Source organism: Hipposideros armiger, unplaced genomic scaffold (assembly GCF_001890085.2).
Source record: "Hipposideros armiger isolate ML-2016 unplaced genomic scaffold, ASM189008v1 scaffold_596, whole genome shotgun sequence".
In the NCBI taxonomy this organism is placed as follows: Eukaryota; Metazoa; Chordata; class Mammalia; order Chiroptera; family Hipposideridae; genus Hipposideros; species Hipposideros armiger.
Genome location: NW_017731946.1, coordinates 1,032,441 through 1,057,978, shown reverse-complemented (window position 1 = coordinate 1,057,978; position 25,538 = coordinate 1,032,441). Strand labels below are relative to the sequence as shown.

General features: G+C 36.9%; 1 protein-coding gene across 3 annotated transcripts in view; it reads right to left on the bottom strand.

The window, feature by feature from the left end:
• The window catches only part of CORIN (corin, serine peptidase), a 166,782-nt gene that overhangs the window by 60,219 nt on the left and 81,025 nt on the right, over window positions 1-25,538 (bottom strand). For all 3 annotated transcript variants that reach the window (XM_019624614.1, XM_019624615.1, XM_019624613.1), the window contains exon 5: window positions 20,817-20,998. In XM_019624614.1, the coding sequence (XP_019480159.1) occupies window positions 20,817-20,998 (182 nt within the window). The remainder of the gene's footprint in view (window positions 1-20,816; window positions 20,999-25,538) is intronic.

Below are 25,538 nucleotides of genomic sequence, written 5' to 3'. Positions count from 1 at the left end.
GATAAGGTAAAGTACCTGCCTCCATACTTGGCACATAATGAGCTCATATAGGCAAGCTAAATTACTATTTTTTTTATGTCATTGAATATTTAGAGGACATTTGAATGTATATCTAATATATTCAAAAGGGATTATTACAAACCCAAAATTTAATCTGTAAGAAAAAAAATTAACTTTAAATTATTTTAGGTAATATAGTGTTGATTTGATTTTCTGAATTTTAAACCTGGACGAGATTGGTATTCTTACAGTCCTGCCTCCTCATCCTATAGATGAGGAAACAAAGTCCAGAGAGTCAACATGACTTGGCCAAAGTCACCAAACTAATTGGAATGTAGAGACAGGGTTGGAACCCAGGTTTTCTAGTGTCCAATCCAGTGCTCTTCAGCAAATATCAATTAATGTAGAAGAGGTTGGCAAATTTTTTCTATAAACGAAAGGGCAGTAAATTTTTTAGGCTTTGCAATACATACAACTTCTGTTGCAACACTTCAACTATGCCATTGTAGAGCAAAAGCAGCCACAAAGAGTACATAAATAAATGAGCAAAGCTGTGTTTCAATAAAACTTTATTTATAAAAACAAGCTGAAAGCCGTATTTGGCTCATGGGCTGTAGTTTATGTATACATCCCTGATCTAGAACAAGTTGACAAACTCAGTAGCTAAAGGAAAATTATGGTTATAATTTCAAATCAACAAATCTGTTGTCAATACAGTAAAAACTGGATGGCAGTAAGAGAACTCAAAAGAGTGACTATATATATCTTTTAAATGTTGCTATTGTGAGTAATATTTTTAAACGTTTGATAAGGATCAATCATGGCCTCAAGATCATTATATTCCTCAGTAGTAATTGGGATAATGCAAGAAAGAAGCTCTAAGAAAGCAAAGGAGGATTCTCAAAGAATTGGAATTCTAAATTATTTTGGCTAAATAAGAACAGTGAAGAGAGCTAAAGTAGTCATAAGTATTAAATGATACAATTTATTTCAGCTAGAATAATTAAAACACAAAACACTAAGGAAAAAAGCAAAGTACTCTCACCTAAAGAAATAAGTAAGTATTGCCATCAAAATCTACTGATTACCACAAACTGAAAACATGCCACCATCTCTCCAAGGAAACATCCTCAATATCAGAAGCAAAGATACGCTCATGGAACCTGGGATAATCTACCAGAAGTAAGAACACACCAAAAGTGTATCTGGCTTTGTGTCAAGACCTCCCGATGACACTAACTCCATGCCCATAGTTTTCATAATATTCTTCGGACACATGAAGGGGGATCTCATGGAGGAAGGTGCCCAAATGCCTTTTCTTCTCCACTAAGGGCTAATGCAAAGAAATGCCTATGGTGCAACATGAGGTACAGACACATTTCCTGTTCCTAAAAAGTATGAAAGATTGGGATGGGTTTGCTAAGAGATATCGTTCCAGCTTCCTCCAGGGAGCCTTTGAGAGAAAGCTAAGCTTTGCAACTGTTTGGCATGAGGCGTCCTTCCTGAAGAGAAGGAAAGAAGTAAAAGACTTTTCAACATCTGAATTTTAAGGGAGCTATTCAAACTGTCATTTGACATACTCAATTGAACTAAATGTAGTACTCTATTTTCCCTAATGTTTATGTCTGCCTAGTAGTAAATTGGTTATTTAAAAAGTACATCTACCCTTGGAGGCACTAAAGAGGAACCCAATGATATATGATGAGAATGAGGTTCATTACATTGTGCCAACTTGTTCCCAACATCTGTTCAGTTTATACAATGACTCATTCAGAGTATTCAGTGCTTAGAGCAAACAACGATGATCTTCCAATATTTGATTTATCCTTGAGCTTTTACACTCCTAAACTTTGGTTTTGCTGCATGATTTTGGAAGAAGAAAGGCATAAAATGAAGGTATATTGATGTATAAGAGATTGAGTTAGAACTATGAAAGTTTTATGTATACAACTTCTGCAATTCAAAGAGCTCTTAGTCAACATGATGGTATCAGCCAAAAAGCATTTAAGCACTTTTTCTATCTATCAAAAATACAATAAAAGCTGTTGCCTGAGTACTGTAGTCCATTGGCATTTCCAATACTTTTTTCCTTCATATATATTTTATAAGTATATAAATTCTATATATTTTATAAATATTATATATATATTATATAAAATATGTAAAGTACTTTTTAAATTCATATGTGCTCACTTGCAATGCAGCTACAATTTATAGCTAAATGCAGCTATTAGAAAAGCTTCAACTTTTCAATATAAATACTAGGCATTTTATTTCTGTGCATCAACTTAAAAAAATAGTCTTCAATTATCGTGCAAAAAATGTTGATGCTTTACAAATATTACTAAAAAGTACATGAAAATGAAGCCACTTTCACACTTGTTAAAAATGAATGTTAACTGAAAGAATAATGTATTTGAAAATATACAGAGGGAATATATTCGTTACAATGGAAAGTAGAGAAATACTAGTAGGTGTAATTGATGTTGAAAACAAAATTCCTACAGAAATAATACTATGAAAATTGGGACTAAAGCATATTTTGAAAAATAAATTGGCAAGACCAAAAAGATGACTGTCCCTTGAAGAAAAGAAGTTGGGTTTAATTTTCTTAAAGGAAAAGTAACGTTTTGTGTGGAAACTCAGATCTCAGAACCATGGATTTTTCTCATTTATTTTCCATTGTAATATCCTTCAAGGTTTTTCACAGCAATAACAATGGCTCTAATAGACAACTCAGGCATGCAAAACTAGTATATATTCAGTTTTACCAGTTGGTAAAAAATGTTTTTTCTCACCCACGGCTTTGACCAGGTCACCCCTTCCCCCCCATGGCCTCACTATTGTTCTCCTTATCGAATGCAGACTCCTCTTCTTAGCTTCAAAGGCTCCCTCCAGTTTTCCCAGCTTTCAATTCCTCTCTAACCAGCCTGCATTCTTCCAGCCAAGAAATCCTTCTTTCAGTCCTTTCATTCAATACTATCTCTCACATGTACAACACTGGCTCAGAACCACTTTCCACAACCTACTTCTCTCCTAAAATGCGATTAAGCCTAAATGTGTTAAGTTAAATGACCAATTGCTTTTGTTTGTTTGTTTGTTTGTTTTAATCTAATGACATGTTCCCTATACAAAAGAGATTGCAAAATGGGACCAGGATACCAGTAACAAATTTCTAGAGTATTTTAGTATTTAATATTGATAGTTCATATTCCATCTATTAGACCTAGATGAGGCATGGTACAGAATAAAAAATAAAGCATGTGCAACATATTTAAATGTAGGGAATAAAGAGACACTCTATTACACTTTATGATTGCTGGTTATAGGAATTTCAGTTGATATAACTTTAAGGACCAGGCCAGGACCAGAAGAAACTGAGAAGATTAGGCACTAAATATGAGATGACAAAGCCACAGACAGCTCTGTATAACAAAATGAAAGTGATAACTGGCAAAGAGATGAGAAGAAGGAGCAGAGAGAGACAGGATACACCGAGGGGAAACTGGGCAGCAAATGAGCTCAGAACCCCAAATAGGAATAAAAATAGACTGGGGTTCAGCCTGCCAGGCAGAGCTACCTCAGGGCATCTGACTGGGCATAAATGCCAAAATGGACACATAACATTAGTGACATGAATCACTCTGATTAGACTTAGTTTCTGAAAGACCATTCCTTTTTCTGCAGTAAACATTACTATTAGCTTGCTTTTTTTTTGTTGCCATTATGACTAATCCAAGACTCTCAGTTGCAGTGCAAAAGGTTGGATTAATTTAATGTCTCTTAAGGTATTTTCTACGTTGCTAAAAGCACCTTCATTTATGTTCTCATTCAAAAATATACTGAGTATCAAGGTTATTTTGTCAGGAAATATCCTGAAATGATGAACCTCAGTTTCCTTATCTGTAAAATAAGAACAATAGTATATCCCCATTAGGTTGTGTTGAAAATTAAATGAGACAGAGCTATAAAACACTTAACCAAATAACTGGCACCTAGCATAAATGCAATAGAAGTTAGCTATTATTTTTGTTATTGATATTACTATTACTATAAGAACCAGATGACAGCTGCCATTATAACCTAAATTGAGCTATAAACCAATAAAATCTAATCTTTAAAGCAATGTTTATTTATGTGCATTATCTATCTTCCTATATAATACAGTGTATCGCATTTTCTTTCAAATGATTTTCCTGAGCCCTTTGTGACTCCCTTTCAATTCTCCTGAGTCTAGTAGGGCAACTGGCCTGTTTCACAAACAAGTGGAAAAAAACCACGAAAGATAAAGGAGTACTAAAGTAGAAGATTTAGTATTCCTTAGTCTGTATTATAGTTAAAAGGTGAGTCAGGTGAGCCAATTCCCACAACTCCTTTGGGTCTCAGAGGAGGACAGATGTCATCAAAACTACTTTTGCAACCTACCCTTTAAATGTCCTGAAGTTCTGTCATCTTTCTTCCTGTCTCTTTCCTTTGCATGTCACATCGACCCCCTGTAAGTTCATCCACTTTTTTTATTTCAGCCCAATATCTACAGTGATGACTTCCAAGCTCATGTCCCCTCAGCTCAAACCTCTCTCCTGAGTTTTATGTAGGTCCTTATATGCAACTGGTACAAACAGGAAATTCATGTGTCCAAGTGGTTCTTTCTCCCAAACTATTCTTTTCCCAGTGGTCTCTACCTTGGTAAGTTGGTGCCACAACCACCTTCTACCTCTTCTCAACCAAACACCTGGTTATCATCATTCCTTCTACCTTTTCCTCTGCCCATTGGATCACCAGATTCTCCAAAGTGTGAGTCCTTGGGAACAAAGACTGTCTGTCTTGTTTGTGCCTGAATCCTCAGTGCCTGAAAAAAATCCCAGCACATAGTAGTCACTCCATACACAGTATATGCATGAACGGCACATAGTTGCCGCTTTGTTACTGCTGAATGATGGGCAAATGCATTCCTTCAAGCTGAGTTCTCAGAAAACAAAAAGAACATAAAAAACAATTCTCTTTTACTTAGATCTTTCTCATTTGTTCTTCTAAACAAAGCTATTAAATCCTATGAAACATTTTTGTTTTTTCTCAGAACAACAAAACACTATTTGTTCTGTTATAATGTGCAAACGTTAATCCTCTGGTTGTTGAGTTCCACATAGAAGCAAGAAGTTTTCCAGTCTTCAAGTTTTATCCTATAAAAAAATCTGTAAAAATCCTCTATTCAAAAGTTATACTTAGCAGGGAGTCTTCTGAAATCTAAATTGAGAAAATTGGAAACAGCTTAACAACCCAAAAGAATAATATTTCATAAAATCCTATGGAGCAAAAAGTCAGATCCTGTATGGCCACTGGCTGGGTGTATTAAGCAATTTCAGAAAACATTAACTCTTTTAGACCCTCTATATGCTATTAAGTGGGCAGAAGTAACTTGTCAAATGTTCCCCAAGGTGTTTGAGTGATTGACTCATTTCATCTAAAATGTTCTGTCATTTCCATTTGAATGGATATTAGTAAAACAAGGTTCTAATGCATAGATGTTGCTTTCTTGCTAAGAAGTATGTGACCTTGCATTTTACTTTGTGTCAAGTCTCCAGTCCAATCAACTCTCATTACTTTGCTTCATAAAAATAGCAAAAATGTGCTACAAAGAACAGAAATAAATAAAAGGTCAGTACATTCATGTCGGCATCTGTATTTGACTCGCAGAATCAGAGACTTCATAACATAAAAATATACCGAGCTCTTTTATTTTTATCACTACTATTCTATATGGGGCAGATCTGAACATTACATGTTTTCTTCAATTAGAAGACTGCCAGCAGGCGGGCTTATTTTCAGTACCAAGTCTTGGCCTAAATTAAGCCATACATCTCTGACATCTTGACAGAAGAGACTGAGAGCAAAACTCCAAATTTCTTCTTACCAGATCAACATCAGCAGTTCTAAACCAGGTAGCCATATTTTTGCCCTGTGTTGAGATTTATTCAAACTGAAAACCATGAAAAGAAAAACAAGAACGTTCCCATGAAGAAGAGAGAGAAGCCAACTGGGGCACGTGCAGGTAACCACTGCTTTTCTAACCACAAATTATATGGTTAATGAGTGGTATTTGCTTTATACACATGTGTGCGCATGTCCTATTTACATGTATATAGAAATGTTTCTGTACATATACTTCTTGTATAAATAAACCATTCCCATCTTTTTTGGGCCTAATGCTATAAGCCTAATCTTTAATCTATTCTAATTAAGTGCTTGCAAAGAACAATTTCTAAGGAAGTAGTCTTTATACACAGAACCACCATTTTGTGCTAATTGTAAATGCTATTAAGTTATTATTATTATTATTTTTTTTTAGCTGAGCCATCCCGCCACCTGTTGGCAGCTCACGGCTGCTCAGCTCGGGCTGACTCGAACCGCTGTTGCTCAGAGCTCAAACTCTTGAGCGAGCTCTTAACCAACTGAGCCACTCAGCCAGCCCCGTAAATGCTATTAAGTTAAATGTACGCAAAAGTCCTCTTTTCTCCCTTTAAAACGTGTGTGCTGTTTTGTAACAGTGACACCCTAGGTCTGTGAACTCTAACACGCCCAGGTCCAAATGCATTCAAATCACAGCTCTGCCCAGTCCTACACCTCTACAATCTTAAGCAAGTTACTTAACCTCTCCAAGCATCAGTTCTCTCGTTTGCAAAATGGAAAGTGCCTCAGTCAGTTTGGGCTAGTGAAACAATGCCACCGAATGGGTGGCTTAAACAAGTATTTATTTCTCACAATTCTGGAGTCTGAAGTCTGAGATCAAGGTGCTGGCATGGTCAGCTTCTTGGTGAGGGCTCTCTTCCTGTTACGTCCTCACAGGGCCTTCCTTGGTGCATACTATAGACAGGTAGCAAGCTCTAGTCTCCTTCCTTGTAAGGACCCTAATTCCATCATGGGGAGCCACCCTCATGGCCTCATCTAAACCTAATTACCTTCCAAAGTCTCCACCTCCTAATACCATCCCACTGAGAGTTAGGGTTTCAACATTTGAATTTTGGGGTGATACAAACATGTAGTCCATAATAGGAAGAATAACCAAAATCCTTACAGTGCTATTGTGAGGAGTAAATCAGATAATGTGTCTAAAACTTGTAGCATTAGTACATAATAAATGCTCAGCAAGTGTTATATATAATTATTATTATAACAATTATCATCACTAAACACTATTATTAAAACATTATTTCTTTTTTTTTAAATTCCTAACTGCCTTAACCATATTCACCAGAGAAAAGTTTAATTTAAAATTAATTGATCTTCTCTTTAGCAAAACCCAAATCAGGGAAACGCAAAGAAAATCATAACTAGACACAAAATAATCAACCTAGTAGGCTTTATCATGGGACTGCAAGGCTAGTTCAACATTCAAAAGGTAATAAATGTAATCTCCATGTTAACAAACTAAAGAAAAACCATATGATCAAGACAATAGATGTAGAAAGAGCATTTGATAAAATTCAACATCTTTCATGATAAAAACTCTCCAGAAACAGGGAGAAAGATGTACTTGAAAGGCTCACCTAAGTAGGTCAGCCCTACTAAGGACACTCTACTTTTTTTAAAGTCAACTGTAGCATGTATAACATTACCTAACCACAGGAATGACTATACCATCATATTCACATTCAAAGGTAGGGAGATTATACAGGATAAGTATACCAGGAGACTGGAATCTTGGGGACCATCTTAGAATTCTGTTTTCCATAACAAGCAATGAACAATAGGAAACCAACATCCTAAAAAACCAGCACCTTTTACAACAGCTGCAAAAGTATCTAAAAAAATATGTAGGAGATCTATATAATGAAAATTATAAAATGCTGATAAGAGAATCAAGATAGACCTAGTAAATGGAGAGATAAACTGAGTTCATGATTTAAAAGATTCATTATGGTTAAGATCTAAAATTGACATCTCTCTAAATTGATCAATAGCTTTAACATAATTCCAGGATTTTTTGATAAGCTGATTCTAGAATTTATATAGGAAGGCAAAGCATTAAAACTGAAAAATAAATGTTGAGCAAGAACTAAGTTGAAAAACTCACACTACCACATGTTATGACTTAATATAAAGCTATAATAATTAAGATGCAGTGGTTTTGGCTCAGGAATAGATGCAAAAAAATCAATGGAACAGAATAAGGAGTCCATTAATAGACCTATATATATTGGTCAATTAATTTTTGACAAGGGTGTAAAAGCAATTTAATGAGCAAAGAATAGTCTTTTCAATAAATGGTCCTAGAAAAATTGGATACCCATGTGCAAAAAGAAAAAAATACCATTTGACTTATACCTCAAACCTTATGCAAAAATTAACTCATCATAGAGCATAACAAAATGAAAACTATAAAAGCCTTGGGAGAAATTATAGGAGAACATCTTTGTACATATGAGTAAGGCAAAGAGTTTTTATGACACAAAAGCATGTTCCATATAAGACAAAAACTGATAATTTGGACTTCATCAAAATTAAAAACATTTGCTCTGTGAAAGATAATATGAAGAGAATGAAAAGACAAGGTACAGACTGGGGGAAATATTTTCAAATTACATATTTAACAAAGGACTTACACACAGAATGTATAAAGAACTTTCAAAACTCAAGAATAAGAAATCAACAAGCAACCCAAGAAAAAAATGAGCAAAAGATATAAACAGACAATTCAGTAAAGAAGACATACTGGTAGCAAATAAGCATTTTAAAAGAAGTTCATGATTAGTCACTAGAGGAATGCAAATTAAAACTACAATGAGATACTTGTACATACCTATTAGGATGACTAACACAAAAACAACAAAAATCAACCTGACAATACCAAATGCTGATGAGATTGTGGAGCAACTGGAAGTCACATACATTGTTGATGGAAAAGTAAAATAATTCAGCCATTTTGAAAAACAGTTTGGCAGTTTTTTATAAAATAAAATATACATTTACCAATCTAGGTATTTACCCTAGAGAAATTTGCTTACAAAAACTGTAAGTGAATGTTTAGCAATAATTTTCATAACTACCAAAAATTTTAAACAAAAAGTGTCCATCAATGAGTGAGTGAATAAACAAATTGGGGTACATCTATACAATGGAACATTAATAAACAGCAAATAGAAAAAAAAACCAACGTTGATACTTGTAACAACAAGGATGCATCTTGAAAGCATTATGCTAAGTGAAAGAAGACAGTCTCAAAAGACAACACAGCATATGATTCTATTTATATGACACTGTGTAAAAAGCTAACTGTAGGTTTGGAGAACAGATCAGTGGTTTCCAGGAGCTTGGGGTAGGAATGAGAATTTGACTATAAAGAACAACATAAGGACATATTTGAGGTGTTAAACTGTTCTGTATCCTGATTATGTTGGTGGCTACACAAATGTATGTGTGTGTTAAAATTCATAGAGCTGCATACAAGAAAAAAAGTGAATTTTATTGTATAATTTCAGTAAAAGGTAAGTAAATAAAATTAGGATTCTTATCATGGGAACACATGTTAACACACGAAAATAAACTGAAAAATAAAGTCAACCAATATCTGGCAAAAAGTAACTTTAATTTGGCCAATTTGTTTGACATTGAAAACTGGCTTTACCAATTAGGTAAACTGTATAGAAATTGAATAAATCAAATTAACAACTCCAAAGTTTTGGTGTATATATTTAAAGCACATGATAATATAACAGGCTTCTTATTAAAAATATAGCATTAGAAAAAATTAATTGAAAGCAATAATATTTCAGTTTTCCCAATTCTTTCTTAGTATATAGGATTAATCAAACTGCCTCTCAGTGAAAGAGTGAGTAATAGAGACATTTGATAAATCCTGATAAAGGACTCAGAAACTGAGATCATGAAGTGAATATGGTCTCTGAGGACTGAACAACAAATTCATGTGCAAGTAAGTTACTCTCCAACTCTGTACTTTCAAAAATGGAAAAAGAATCTAGCCAAGTTGCTATCTAATCATTAAAAATAATTTTTAATAATTGATTATTAGTATGTGACTTTTGATATTATACTGGCAAGTTGTTCAAATAATTGAATTCCATTATTATAATAAAACTCCTTCTATTCCAAGTTTTCAAAGCACTACAACCTAAAAGACAAAAAATAGAAATAGAATTGATGCCAAACCCTGTTACATTCGCTACAATCAGTTTTAAAAGGAAAAAAAGAAAGTCCTATCTAACACACCAAAAGATGAATTTCCAACAAATGTTACATTAAGTTTAGTAATTATATATAAACACTTATAACAGATTTAAATCACAATTATTATGAAATTATTCAAAAACTTGTTGCCAGTCTCATGAGTGAGGAAAAAAATTTTAAGGAATTATTTCTATTTTTAAACATGGTTTTGTTCTAGAGATACATAAGGCATTAAAACGAGATTACACCAAAATGAAATTCTGTGGGAGAAGGGGAATAGAAATAAGAGTTCAGGGGGAAAGAGGAACTATGTAAAGTTTGCTGAATATTAAAAGGAGAGCTTTTCATTTTTGAATGGTTGGAAAGTGTCAAGTCACTATGATATTTAAATTCCTCTGGACACATTTAAAAGACTAACATAACAGTTTAATTTTAAATGTCAATTATTATAATATCTTTTAAATGGTATTCTTTGTCACTATTTATATTCATCATTAAAGTGTTTAGATATTAACTTAAAATTGGGCAAGTGGTGTATAATTTTTCAAAATCTTTTTAGAATTACACAAGCAAGCAAAAATATTAGAAGACCACAGCTCTAAAACTCTCTTCAATAAGAATTTAGTTCATTTTGTTTAAATGTGTGCAGGGGTTCAGACACAAAATAAACATATGGATTGAGCCGATGAAAATGAAGACTGCAATTACTTCCCAATTGCTGAGCACAATGGAATTGAAGTTATGAAGATCGCAGTGCTATTTGGCATAATGAAGTTGCAATTTCAGAAGAGATTCACAGATTTTGATGTGAGGACTCTGAATCACACATTAGTTTCAGCGGGCAGCCCAGAGTTTAGAGTTCAAACTCCAGGATGCCTGAATTTCTAGGCAATTGCCATATCACTGTAGCTCAATTTCAAGAAGCTGATTGAGCTTAAGGAACTCGTCCGCCGAAAAGACGTAACTAGTATCCTATCTCAGGACTTTTTTCGAGACCAATTTGAAACTCAGAGCTAAGCTAATATTTATATCATGTGAAAAACAAAGGCAATTTTTTTCAAATACCTGGTTCTGTAAAGACGTATGTGCTATGATTAAGTTGACCACCATGGGGGGTAAAGCTGGATTTAAAATGTAAACAAATGATGTTTTGAATTGTTCAGAGTGTGATCAGCATTCTTGTTGGCACCATCAAACTGATTATGGACCATCATAGGCTTAGAGCTACGTACTTATGATTACATATATTGAAAAAAAATCAGACTTTTGCTTTGTCACTAAAATTTCCTGTACTTAATCATAATAGGTAAGACCACAAACATGAATTTCTGATTGTGAGGAACAACGCTGAGCAAAATGTAAATGCCATTGATCTCCAGACACTGAACAAAAACAATATTCTGTAAGAAACACAGGGATCAACCTGTGATCTCGGCTTCTGAGTTATCAGCCTCTAAGCCATTCAGCTAACTTGTAGAAAGTGAGAAGCACGAATGCAGGTGCAGGAAGAAAACCTCCTTATTTCTGCTTTAGGAACCACTGTGCCACCTCAAGCAAAGTACTATTTGGCAGAGAATAGAAACCTAATCGCAAATGAGCTATAAGGAAGAATTACTGAGTCCAAAGAGAACAGGTAGCATTTAGGCTCCACGAGAAGTCTGTTTTGTTTGGCACTGCTGCCTTTTGCTGGGTATGTGGCACAGTGAGGTCAAAACTAGACTGTGGTTCTCATAGAAAAACAGTGGAAATCCACAAGATGAATATTTCTCATGGTTCACAGATCAAAAGAAGTTGTTAGGGACTTTACATAATTTTGTAAAAACTTCGATTCACAACAAAATGAACTTGCAGTTCGAGACCAGTGGATCATGAAGGTGATTGAGAATTCTCCCATGTCCTTAGCTCTATCACTCCCCAAATAATAGTGACAATGCTAGCTGTTACTGGTATAGCTTCTCTTCCTACCTCATCTTTGGCCACTCTCCCTAACCTGCCTAGGTTACAGCCCTACACACAGGTACTTCAAAGAACTAAGAGGGGATCTCTGAAAAAAAGCATTGCAGGCAGATGGAACAGAGGAGCTGGAACCTAGGGAGCAAAAGGGAAAGTATTAAGAGAGAAGTCAGGGCAGATAATGTAGGACAGGAGCTCTGCATTGTACAACTCCTGAGGCACTATTGACATTGAATTCTTCATGCCTGGTGCTCTCACGGAGTTGTGTCATGAAACAGTACTGATGCAGGGCCCTTCAGGCTGTAAGGATGAGTTGAGGGCTTTTGTATTGAATGAGATGGGAAGCCTTTTGAAAACTTGGGGAGAAGAGATGCGAATGTTTAAAAGATCAATAAAATTTGAATAGCTGAAAAGAAGATGTTGCCGCTGTGTGGAGAACAGCCTGTAGGGGCATAGGAAGCTAATAAGGAACTGGGAGGATAATCCGGGCACAAGGTGAGGTGATGGACCAGGTGGTGGCTGTGGAGATGGTGAGCACTGGTTGGACTGAGTGTGTATTTGACAACAGAGTCGATAGAATTGCTGATAGACCAGATACAGTGTCAAAGAAGTCAGGGATGACCCAAGGTTTTTGGCTGGAGCAGCTGGAAGAATGAAGTTGTTATTTACTAAGATGGGGAAAGCAGGGAGAGCAGCAGGTATGGGACAATATTTAGTCAGTTTAGTGTACATTATGTTTGACATGCCTTTTAGACACACAAGTGGAAATAAATAGAAGGCAGGGTGTGTGTGTGTGTGTGTGTGTGTGTGTGTGTGTGTGTGTGTGTGAAGCATAAACATGCATGCAGGTGCCGAGTTCAGAGGAGGTGCAGGCTTGAGACCCACACTGGTAGTTGTCAGTGCATGGTGGTATTTAAAGCCATGAGCCTAAATTAGATCCCCAAAAGAGGACAGATCCAAGGACAAAACCCTGGGGCACCCCAATATTTACAGGTGAGAGAAATGAGGTACAAACATCAAAGGACACTGAAAATAAATGGCCACAGAAGTGGGGGAGAACCCACCTGGAAGAGAAGGGAAAAGAGTTTATCGGGGAGGAGGGGGTGATTAAATGTGCTGCAGGAGGTAAAGTGAGGGGAGAGCTGAGAATTTCCCATGGGATTTTGCAACATGATGGAAATCCTAGGAGACATGGAAAAACGTATCTTTGCTTGAGAGGTAGAAACAAGAACATAGGGGTGTGGGTCTGAAGCTTGGAGAAGCGGAATGAAATTTGGGGTGAAACATAAATTTGAGAGTCATCCGGACTCTTGGTCACAAGCAAGTATGAGATTTCCCAGAGAAAATGTAAAGAATGTTGAGGAAAGAGGACTGAGATTAGACTCCTGTGGAATAGTAACATTGAAGGGGTCAGTAGAGGAAAAGGAAATAGACTGCAGAGTGCCCCGAGCAGTGGCAAGCAGCCCCAAACAAAGCAGAGTTCTAGAAACCAAAAGCAAAGAGGGTACGACAGACGAAGCAGAAGTCAGGACAAAAGCTGTCCACTGAAGGGCACAGCCGAGTTTTGTAATTCCTCCTCCACAATCCCAGGTCTCTGCTCTTACAGGATATAGTACTTATGGGTTGTAGCAGACGCTGTCAGTTTCAAAGGCTAAAGGAAGTAAGTGCAAACCCCAGCTACCTCACCCCTCTAGTAGGATAATTCTGAGTCATACATTGTACGCAATTGCCCAGATTTCCCCATAAGGTTAACTCCCATTGCCCAGTATGGTAGCTGTTTTATAGTTTACCTTTATTGGCCATCCTCCCTTCCTGAATCACATCTCCACTCCCGCATTGTCCCCTGCCTCTCCTAAATATACCGTTGTGCTCAAATCCTTCTCTCAGGCTCTGCTTCTGTGCTTATATGCCTATCTCTCCACTGGCATAGGAGCTCTTTAAAAGTATGCATGTCATCTTTCTTTTTCCAGTTCCTGATAAACTGCCTGATGCACAGAATATGTTTCTAAATGTCCGCTGAATTGAAGCATTTACATTTGCATAGTGCATTATGGCTTACACAATTCTTTCAAATACATTATCTCATTGAGCCCATAAAGCAGTCCTGCCATCAAGTTATTATTATTCCTATTATAAAGTTGAAGAAAGAGAGGTTAAAAGGGTTTAAGAAACTTGCTCAAGACCACACAGTTATTAAATAAAACAGTCAGGGCTTGACTACAAGTCTTTAGATCTAAGTTTGCTGCCCTTAAAAGAAGCATCTATATATGGAAGAAAGAAAATGTTTTCATAATTTAATTTTTTTAATAATTTAAAATGATAAATGTAGGATATTTGAAGTTCTAGGAAAACCTCATTTTCGTCAACTATTTGTTGCAATGAAAAGTGCATGGCTAGTTCTTAGTAACTTCATGATGCTGTCTATAATTATCTATCTCCGGCAAAACACTGACCTCAAAGAAATAGTATTGCATAATTTCTCCCAAATGAACCCAGAGTTCAATAGGAGAAATTCAGAGTATGTGCTTTACCAAGATCCTGAAACTACAATTTTGCTGTTAATGCACTGAAGTGGTTGCTATCAGCAACCAGAGCTAGAAAAGCAAATAAGATACTAGGAAAAGGAAGAAGAAAATGAAAGGATAAATAGCCTGAGTTCTTTCATGACAGGGGAGATCTCTTTAGAGCTACAGAAATACCATTTAAAAAGTACTTTCCATCTACAATTACAGACAAGGTACAGTAAAGGATTAGTCAGAATGCTCAGCATGATTGATGGGCCTTGACCTTTAGCCCCGAGTTCTCACAACTCAACTATGGAAACACACACACAAATGTTTATTTTAAAACCTCTGAAGGACAGTTCCCACAGCATTATCACTTTAGCACATTATTTACTTTACAGCACCCAGCATCAACATAAGATGGAAAGGATAAGACAACTATGTACCATTCTATATGAGAACAAAATACCTTCAGAGTTATGACTGATTTAAAAGATGCTCGGAGAAGATGAATTGAATTTACAGAGCTGTATATTGGAAACAGCAGATGTTATGAGTTGGGGGTTTGGCTCAATTCAGTCTAAAAGGACATTTTGAAAGCTCTTCTGAGAAGGGGGCTATAACAGAGGGTAGCGTTCTAGGATTAAAAATAACATCAGGACGGTCCCAGGATGGTGGACTATTGGGTAGATGATAGAGCCTGGGGGAGGAGGGGGCGGCGCTGGATTTAAAATAACCTTGTAATGACCTCTCTGAACCTATTTCCTAATTTATAAAATGAAGATAATACCTCAGAGATGTATTCTGGAAGCAAAGTGAGCTAACAGCTGTGAAAGCACTTTGGAAAGGAGAATGGGGTCCGCCATGTAAAGGGGAGATTACTATTTTCTTGGGTCAAATGATTATACACGTGGGAAGGAGAAGACTAAGATGGGAGTCAACTTTTCATCATCCTTCCTTTCATGGGCTAAGTAGGAGCCTGAAGCCTAACACGAGTTCCCAGTGCTGAACATCTATACCAGAACTCTTTCTCTTCCTCTTTGCCAAGTGGGACCCTTCCCCTCTTCAAATATTCAGAATCCCTTTATATAATTGACTCCACTCTACTCCGTTAACATTTAACCTGTGTCCTTTTATAGTTCCTGTGTGACAGCATCTTTAACCTGTGTCCCTTTATAGTTCCTGTGTGTCAGCATCTTTAGATGTAGTTACCAGTGTTATTTTTTACATTGTTTCTCATAAATTGGCATAACACATTAGGTTTAACACTCCTTAAAGGTAGGAATTACAGTTGTTTATTATTTATTATTATTATTATTATTATTATTATTATTATTAAGTACTTTGCCAACCATAAAGTGCTAGACCAGGTTTTCTGAAAAACAGCACAACTGACATTCTGGGCCACATAGTTTTTTGCTGTGGAGGCTGTCCTGTGCATTGTAGGTTGTTTAGCAGCATAGTGGGTCTCTACTCACTAGACGCCCATTGCAACTACTTCTGTCCCCAGAGTTGTGACAACCAAAATGTCTACAGACATTGTCAAATGTTCTCAGGTAGGGGTTGCAAAATAATCCCTGGTTGAGAACCACCACACTAGACAGGTATAAACTAATATTATGAACACTGTAATTACTTTTATTTTGTCAGATTACCTGGGGTGATGCTCTGAACAGAGTAGGTATTATATTTACTGAATAAATGAAAAAAAGGAGAAAAGGACTTCATTACTTGTATTTGTAAGTGGCCCTATAGCATGAATCCCTATATAATTAAGACTATATTATATAATAAATACTTGTCTATGTCATGCAATGTAGTCATTGTATGTGAACACATTTTTAGCAATTATGTGTGTGTATGCTGGAAATTAATTCTTGTACATACACATAGGTCATAACTAGCCATAGCTTTTTCCTTAGCACACAAATTATGAACATATCTATGATGGCTAGCATCCTGTTTATCTATCAAGCATGAGACATAAAAAGTAAGTTCTAGGAAAATATTATATCAAACATTTTCTGAGAATTATTATCAGCCCCATTTTCAGAGAATTAATTCTACATGTAAAAAATATTACAACAGAGAGTTCTAAAAAGACAGTGACAAGTAGAGGACTTCAGGTGAGTGTGCCTAGGAAATTTCTATTTGTTTGAAACATGTTTCTAAACATAAATGGATCATCGATCTTTTCTAAGATCAGGAGAGTTGTACTCTCTTCTGATATTTGGAGAACCTATATTAAGTGGCATTTCAGCTTGAGCTGTTAAAGATTACTGGTGTTGTTTTGATTTTTAAGAACTAATACTTTTTGACCATTGGTGTTAAAAAATACTGATGACATTCTGATTTTCAATTTTTCTCTGTGGATTCTAAAGTCCTTTATCAAAAGGCTACATTTTCCAAATGATTGCTAATAAAGCATCCTTATCAAAAGAGGCGCAAATGTAGCTAAAAGAGCAAAGGCTCGAGGGGCTTCCCTTTCAGGTGCACGCGCTCATCCTTCTGATGCCTTCTTGCTCTATACCATCTTTTGGAGGGAATCCTAATATAGCAGCAGACCTCTACTAAACACTGTGTTAAAAAGAAATAAAACAAACTCCTAGCTTTGGCTATGATGCAGTAACTTGCAGCAGGTCAATGCCATCATCATATAAAACTAGAAAAGCCAGATAAAACACAAGAAACACCTGTTTAAAGGCATCTAACAGCTGATGAGACTATTTAGGAGGTGAGTGGCTAAGATCCCAGAGGGAAGGTAACTGCAGGACAAGCAGTCTACATCCTGTGGAAGTGTTTGCCAATTCTTGCCAATTCTTGGGATGGTGCTAGAAGCTCAGGATCTGGACATGGGGCCACCGCAAAGAGGCAGAGAAGCCAGTAGAGTTTTTGGCAATCTCACAGGGTGTAGAGACAAAAATTAGCCAAAGGAGCCAGGTATTAAGGGTCAAGTACGCAGTGAGAAAGGAGACAGATAAGCCAACCTGTCACTTGGAACAATATCTTTTCAAGGCATTTGCCACAAAGAGCAAGAAGCTAAAGAGCTAAGCAGATTCCGTACACCTGAAACTAACAATAAAAAAAAATAAAAAATAAAAATAAAAATCACACCAAAAAAAAAAAAAAAGAGCTAAGCAGAAAACCTCTGTATAGTGCCAGGTGATACTAGACTAGTCAAGGGGATCACTTCTTAAATTATACAAATGTCTAACCACTATGCTGTACACCTATAATTAATACAAAATAATAATTGAATCTCAACTGTAATTGAAAAATTTTAAAAGGGGAAAAAGGTGAAGGGTAACAAGAGGTTCAGATCTCCAGGTATAACACAAATAAGCCATGGGGATGTAATGTACAGCATAGGGAATATAGTCAATAATACTGTGATTGCATGGTGCGGTGTCAGATGGTTGCTGGGCTTATGGTGATCACTTCTTTAGCTATATAAATGTTGAATAACTATGGTGTACTCATGAAATTAATATAATATTGTAGGTTAGCTGTATTTTAATAAAAATATTTTTTTTTTTAAAAAAAGGAAACATCTGCAAATTAAAGTGAAAAGTCCAGCAACTTTGTGGTTCAGAGAAGAAAAACATTAGAATTTGGGACTGCCCAAGTTGGAGCAGAATGCAGTAAATGCCTCAGTTACTCAGTTGGGCTCACTGGAGAAGTGTACCCTCCACATGGAAACAGACCAGAGGTACATGGAGCCTTATTAACACTGCCTTATAAACACAGCAAAATCAGCTCAGTATCTGATTGAATCAAGGTGATCTGTTTGCACTTAATGTGCCAACCCTTTCAGAAGAGAATTTGTTGTCCTCACTGTCAGCCAACAGCTTTTAGCGCCTTCAGATTTTGCCCCAGGGGCAAAGCTGCCTCCCCCCAGGCACACCCTTTCCAGGAGGGACCACATCCAGTGACTGATTGAGGGCAGGGATATACAGTCCTGCCTAGCTTAATGAACAGGGATTCGTTCTGAGAAATGCATCCTTAGGCAATTTCCTCCTTATGCAAACATCATAGAGTGCGCTTCCACACACCTAGATGGTGCAGCCCAGTGCACGCCTAGGCTGTACGGTGCAGCCTATTGCTCCTAAGCTACCAGCCTGCATAGCATGTTACTGTACAAAACAACACGAGGTTAAATCAAGAGCAAGAGAAAAGGATGCAGTCAAGAGACGAGGTAAACACAAGATGTATGAGGCTGCTGTCAGCATAAAACAACATACTGTTTTACAGCAAACTTTTTTTTTTATAAATAGAAAGAGTACATTCCAAAATAATGATTAAAAGTATAGTATAGTAAATACATAAACCAGTAACATAGTCATTTATTATCATTATCAAGTATCATATACTGTACATAACTGTATGTGCTGCACTTCTATATGACTGGCTATGAAGCAGGTTTGTTTACACCTGCATCACCACTAACATGTGAGTAATGCGTTGCATTAGGGTGCTATGATGGCTACCGCTTTACTACGCGATAGGAATTTTCCAGCTCCATCTTATGGGGCAATCATTGTCTATGAAGTCTGTTGTTTACCAAAACGTCATTATGCGGCATGACACTGTAAGACCAGGTTACCTTTTCCCCAAGTGGAACAACTCCCTCAGGCCATATATGCTCCAGAGTTCCCCATGGATTCAGCCAAGGCTCTAATGGGCCTGGATCTCATTTTACTGTCTCCCTCTGCCCAATCCTGCTTTGTCTCCGCTCTTTTACATAAGTGCTGATGCCTAATAAATACCCTTGACAACAAACTCCATCTCAGTGACTGCTTCTGGAAAACCCAACTTGTGACGTTCATAAGAGTGGTCCAAGAAAGTGGGTGATGTGATGGGTTACGGATCTGGACCACCCACCGCTGCGGTAGCAGTGACAGTGACATCATTGATGGGAGGTGGAGATAGATATTGCCTAGCATAAGGGGGTGGTCCAATTGGTAAAACCCTCATCAGAGGTAAATTGGTATAGTATGTATGCCTACGGAAAAGAGTGCACTGAATGGAGTAACTTATCAAGTGTTTGAGAAGTACAGAGGAAAACTAACTATAAAGACAATGGGCTGAATGGCTTACTGCTAAGCATCAATGTCCTAAAAAAGATAGCTCAAAGCTACAGGAAGCTGTAACTCTTGTGTGAAAGCCAAAGGGCCTCCCTAATAGCTTAGAAAGAGGCTCTTATATGCTATAGCATGAGTCCAGAAATCTGAGGACCAGAAAAGATCCATTAAAATTAAGACATTCTATTTCATAATAGACATTAATAAGAGGGACGAAAGGCAAGCCACAGAGTTGGAGATCTTCACAATACACATATCCAACAGATGTCTTATATCCAGAATGCATAAAGAACTATAAATTGAGACCAAAAGACAGACTACCTAGTGAAAAAAAATGGGCAAAATCCTGGACAAACACTTTACAAAAAAGAGATATTCAAATAAAAGCATTTAAAAAATTCAATCAAATTCATTAAAAAAATGAAACTTAAAACCACAAAGAGATACTCCAATACTATCATCAGAACTGACAAAATGAAAAAGATGGACAATACCAAGCGTTGGGGAGGGTTTGGAGCAACTGCCACTTTCACCGAGAGCTGGTGGGAGTATAAATTGGCACAACCACTTTAAAACATTATTTTGCTGAACAAATCTACAACCATGTTCAAAGACGTGAAAGAATAGTCATAGCATCACTATTCACTATTCATAATAGCTGGAAACAACTCAATTGTCCATCAACAATAACACGGAAAAATACATGGTGGTACACTATTGTACAAAAGTGAGAATGAGCGAAACACAGGAAGATGAAAACATAATGAACTTCTCAAAAATAATGTTGAGCAAAATAAGCTAGCTAGAAAAGGAGTGCATGCTGTAAAATTCCATTTATATCAAGTTCAAAAGTAGGCAAAACTACCTAAGGTGCTACAAGTCAGGAGAAAGGCTCTTTTGGGAGGGTGAGATGACTTGGGTGGGGGGGCTTGACCGTGTTTCTGGGATGCTGTTAATATCTTGTTTCTTGATCTGGATGCTGATTACAGGGGTCTGGTCATCTTGTGGCACTGTGGACATAATTTATATAAACCCTTGTATGGATGGTATACTTCAATTAAAACTTTTAAAAATGCAAAGAAATACAGACACCTACATTGCTTTCCTTTTTTCTTCTCTGGTGAGAAACAAATCCTGCTGATGTTGCTGCTTTCAGTTTGGTTTCTAAACTGGGAGCATTTGAGGAAATTGGGCCAGGAGGCATTCACCATCCCCAAGACTGATTCACAGCCCTCTTTTGCAGCCTCGCAGAAGGACTTACACGGCAGGAGTCCATAACTAGAAGAAAAGAACAAGGTGAAAATTAACGTGTTTACAGACTACTTCTCAAAATAATAACAAAATTAAAGTTGGCCACCAGGGCTGCAATATTATCTTAATTTATATTTACTACACCCAACAACTTAAATTTCTACATTCAATCCTATAACAAGAATTTCAGTCACCTTATTGTCATGGTTCTAGAGGGAATAAGCTAGCTCCATAATATATCATCTAACCATCTCCCAAAGAAGCACTGATCCCCAAAGATGGTTTTTTTTTTAAGATTTCCTGTGGTAACAAATGAAGGTCCCCAAATTGGAAAGGCAGAAGTAGGTCACAAAATAGGTTAATCTCATTTCTTTATCTGCCCTTTGAGAAATCCAAAGTATCTCTGAGGCTCAGAGAGAAAGCTTTTCCTTAACTCCCACGGCTTCCCTGGCAAAGAAACATTCAGACGAGTGGCAACTCAGTTATTTATCTATAGTTATAAGCAATGTATTTATCTATCGTTTATAAACAGCTATTTATCTGCTCAGACTTCTATTTTATTTTTTGTAAAATAGAAAAATGCAGATAACTGTCCATTGATGGTTAAGAGTAACGATGCCCCCAGAGCTTGCAACCAAACACTCCTGGTTCCACAGCTCTGTGTCTGGGGACGAGGGCACCACAATGCCAAGGTCATGGACTTGTTCTCTTACAGACCCAGGTGGCTTTTGCTACTTTGTAGCTACTTTCTAGCTATAGATGGCATCTCTCACCCTGGCTGGTGATCTGCAAAGGCATTTCAAGGGGGTATTAAGGAAACTCGGAAAGAAAAAAATATATATATCAGTCAAAGCAAAGCACATACTTCACAAATGTAGGGTCACTAAGATAATGCAGAATCATACAATATTAGATCTGTAAGGAACCTTACACACACCTCATTCAAATCTTTCATTTGAGACAGGCCCGGATTCTGGAATGGGCTGGAGGTCACACAGCTTCCTAATGGCAGAAGCAGGAAGAGAGTCCAATTGTTTCAACTTTCAGTCCATGCTTTATCTACTCTCCCATATTGTCTGTTCTCATATAAGAACCTCATAAATGGGCTTTAAAAATTCCTTGATCAATCAGCACATTTATAATCCTGCTTTCATACTTCTATGGATTACAGAAACATAATGGGGATATGCCGGTCACTGAGTTAAAATAGACCTGGTAGAGTCTTATGAAAGAATCTTGGGACAGAGATCTTGTTATATATAAAAATGTGGAAAAGGAGCACTCAACAATTACATTCAAATAAATACGAGTGCTTTTGACCTTGCTCTCAGAAATTTGCCCTAAAATTGAATATCTTTTAGAGTCCTGATAGTCACATAATTATCTCCCTATATTAATATGCAATTAAATTTGTTAGTGAAGATGTGGAAGGAGAGATTTTGTGTTTGAAAGATTAGGTTTAGGACATAAAATATGAACTGGGTCAAGGCAAGTAGCTTGATATATAGAAGACACCTGCCTGCCATTCAGAAAATATATGAGATACTTATAAGACTAAGAAAGTATCACTTAAATAACATTTTTATCTTATTCCAGAGAAGTTAGAGACTATATTTTTTCAAATGAAACTTGGGTACATGGTTGCAAATGGTGGAGAACTTAGAATTCTTATGCAATTGCTGACTCTTTGCTAGGCTCTGTTCTGAGTGCTTCCCATGTATTAATTCATTTGTTTTCACTGCAGCCGTAAGTAACAGGTACTATTACCATCATCTCTATACCCAAAAAGGCAACTGAAGTGCAGGAAAAACAAGAGACTTGTCCAAAGTCGCTGAGGTAGTGAGTGTCAGAGCTATAATTCAAACCCAAAGACCCACTCTATAAACTACGCTATTACATGCCAGTCCTTACTTCCAGAATGTATGTTCCAAAATTGCAACTCAAAAGTTAGTGCAAAATTTGATCTGTATTTTCTGAGTGGACCAACCAAGTACACAGTGGCTGATTTCTGCCTTCACTCTACAATGAATTGGTATTTGTCAAAGGAACACAAGAGAAGGGTAAAGTCATTTCTCCTTCCTTTCCAGATGTGAGACAGCCCACAGGAACGCTACACAACAAGCTAAGCTGGGCGTGGGCATTCTTCCTTTGCCTTCTAGTCCTGGACTTGGGTCCCAGTTTCTGACCATGTGCACTCCAGCACCCCACCTAGACATCCACCTCCACCACAGCATAACTTGCTCTTAAACATTTTCTTCCTTGCCTACCATCAAAACTACCTTCCCCAAGTGAGCAGACTGCAATTAGGCTTTCAAAGAAGAAAAGAAATTAAAATAACACAGAGCAATTCATAACAAGAGATGCACACTTAACCTTCCCAAAGTTCTTTTCATCATTAGAAGATTTGCTGAAGCAAAGGAATCTTTAATTGATGGAATTTCAAGTGCCATTTACAGGGGCAAATTCACCCAACACTGTGAGGTGAGGGAGATCACCTCACAAAGCTAATACTCGAGGCCCAACTCTCTCAAGTGGTCCCTGAATCTTTTCTCACTTCTGAACCCACATATTTTTGGATCACTCCATATTTTCTCAGAATCATCCATAGTAAGAGCAATGAAGGTTCATGCAGGGGCCCAGCAGGCTGTTTTCATGTTCTAAAGCTGAGTCTTTAATTCAAAAGCTGACTTATTCTCATTCACTCTTACCACCATTATTTTCTGCAGGAAAGGGTGAGCCCACCATCCCTAAAGCTTCTTACATGGCTGCTCTGCACTCTCTCATCTTGGGCCAACAGTTCACTGACACTAAGACTCAGTTTCCTCATTGGAAAAGTGAGGGGTTTGGAAAAGCCAATTTTCATGGTCCTTTTACTACTAACATTCTGTAAATCAAAATGAATCCTTTAACACAAAGTTTCTCAGAGGCGCACTGATAATCCCACCAGCTTTGCCAAATTTCAAAAGGTAATAGACATTTTTTTCTTGAGATTGGTTCAGGGAATATATAGAGACATTAAAATACCATTAGGCCTTCCATTCTAAAAATAAGGCCGAAGAAAAATGTCTAGCGTGTTTCCAAGTAGCTCTCTTAAGAGGTGTAACCAACCAAGACCCATAAGCTTTAAATTGCTGAACCAGGATGTTGAAATAGTGATAGTGTATTAATAACTAGCAGCCCTTTCAAATAGTGAACAAAATGAGGAACCATTTGTTCTCGCTTTGCATGAAATTCCACTGCCTTCAAGGGGTTGAAGTATTTTGCTTTTCATCACATGGAATAGTGTGTCGAGATAGACCACACTATTTTGGAATATAAGTGTCTATATCCAAGCAACAAGCCAACTGACATCTGAAAAGAGTGCTCAGCACAGAGGCGGAGTCAGATCTGACTATCAAAATACTATTTTAGAAATGGCAATTATTTTACATTGATGTGTGAAACGCATTTGGTATTGTGCAAATGTCCCTAACACATATCAACTAAAGTTTAAGCAGAAAACAAGTACATAACAAATATATAAATCATTCTATTATGTAGTAATAATGAGGGGTGTTTTGCTTTTTTTTTTTGTATTTCCACTAAGAAGGATGCTGTAAAATTATTTACCTACAAAAAAAAAGAGAGAATTTTACCTATACAATTTTTAGCAAATTTATCTACCAAAATTCTTTGAATTCATTTACTCAAAAAAATTACAGTTTTTTGTTTATTGTGCCCTTTGAAACATGTCCTCATCCCCCAAAACCTTTACAGATTTTTATCTGCAAAGAAAAAGTTCTGATATAGACATAATGTTAAAATTGTTGAATAAAATGCAGCTACAAAATGGTCTTACACAAGTATGGATTTTTAAGTTTTAGAAATCACTTTTTCTAACTTTTTACCTTGAACTACTCTTTGACTTACAGAAAAGTTATAAAAATAGTACTGAAAGTTTCCATATAGAAAGTTTCCATATATCCTTACCCAGGCTCCCCCAAGGCTAACACTTTACATAATTACAGTATAATTATCAGAAACAGGAAATTAACTTTGGTACAGTTTCTTTAACTAAGGTAAGGACCCAAGATCGTCAGTCAGGATTCCACATTGCATTTAGTTGTCACTTTTTATTTTCGGTAAATAAACTAACCTTTAAATATATTAGGAGAACTCTGTATTTAAACCTCTTTTTCCATAAAAAAATAAAGAGTCTTTGTGACAGGCAGACTCTAAGATGGTCCCCAATGACCCCCGCCTCCTGGTATTTATGCTGTGTAAGACCCTCCCTTTGAGTGTGGGCTGGCCTCGTGACTTGCTTCCAACCAATAGAAGTAATGGGATGTCACTTCCATCACCGGGGTACATAAGACTGTGGCTTCCCCGCTGCCAGCAGACTCTCTCCCTCAGCACATTTGGTGAAGCAAGTTGCCATATCGGGGAAGGCCACATAATAAGGACATGAGGGTAGCCTCTGGCCAACAGCCAGCTAGAAACTGAGGCCCTCAGCCTAACAGCCCTTGAGAAACTGACATTCTTCTAACAATCACGTGAGCTTGAAAGTGAATACTTCCCCAGTCAAACC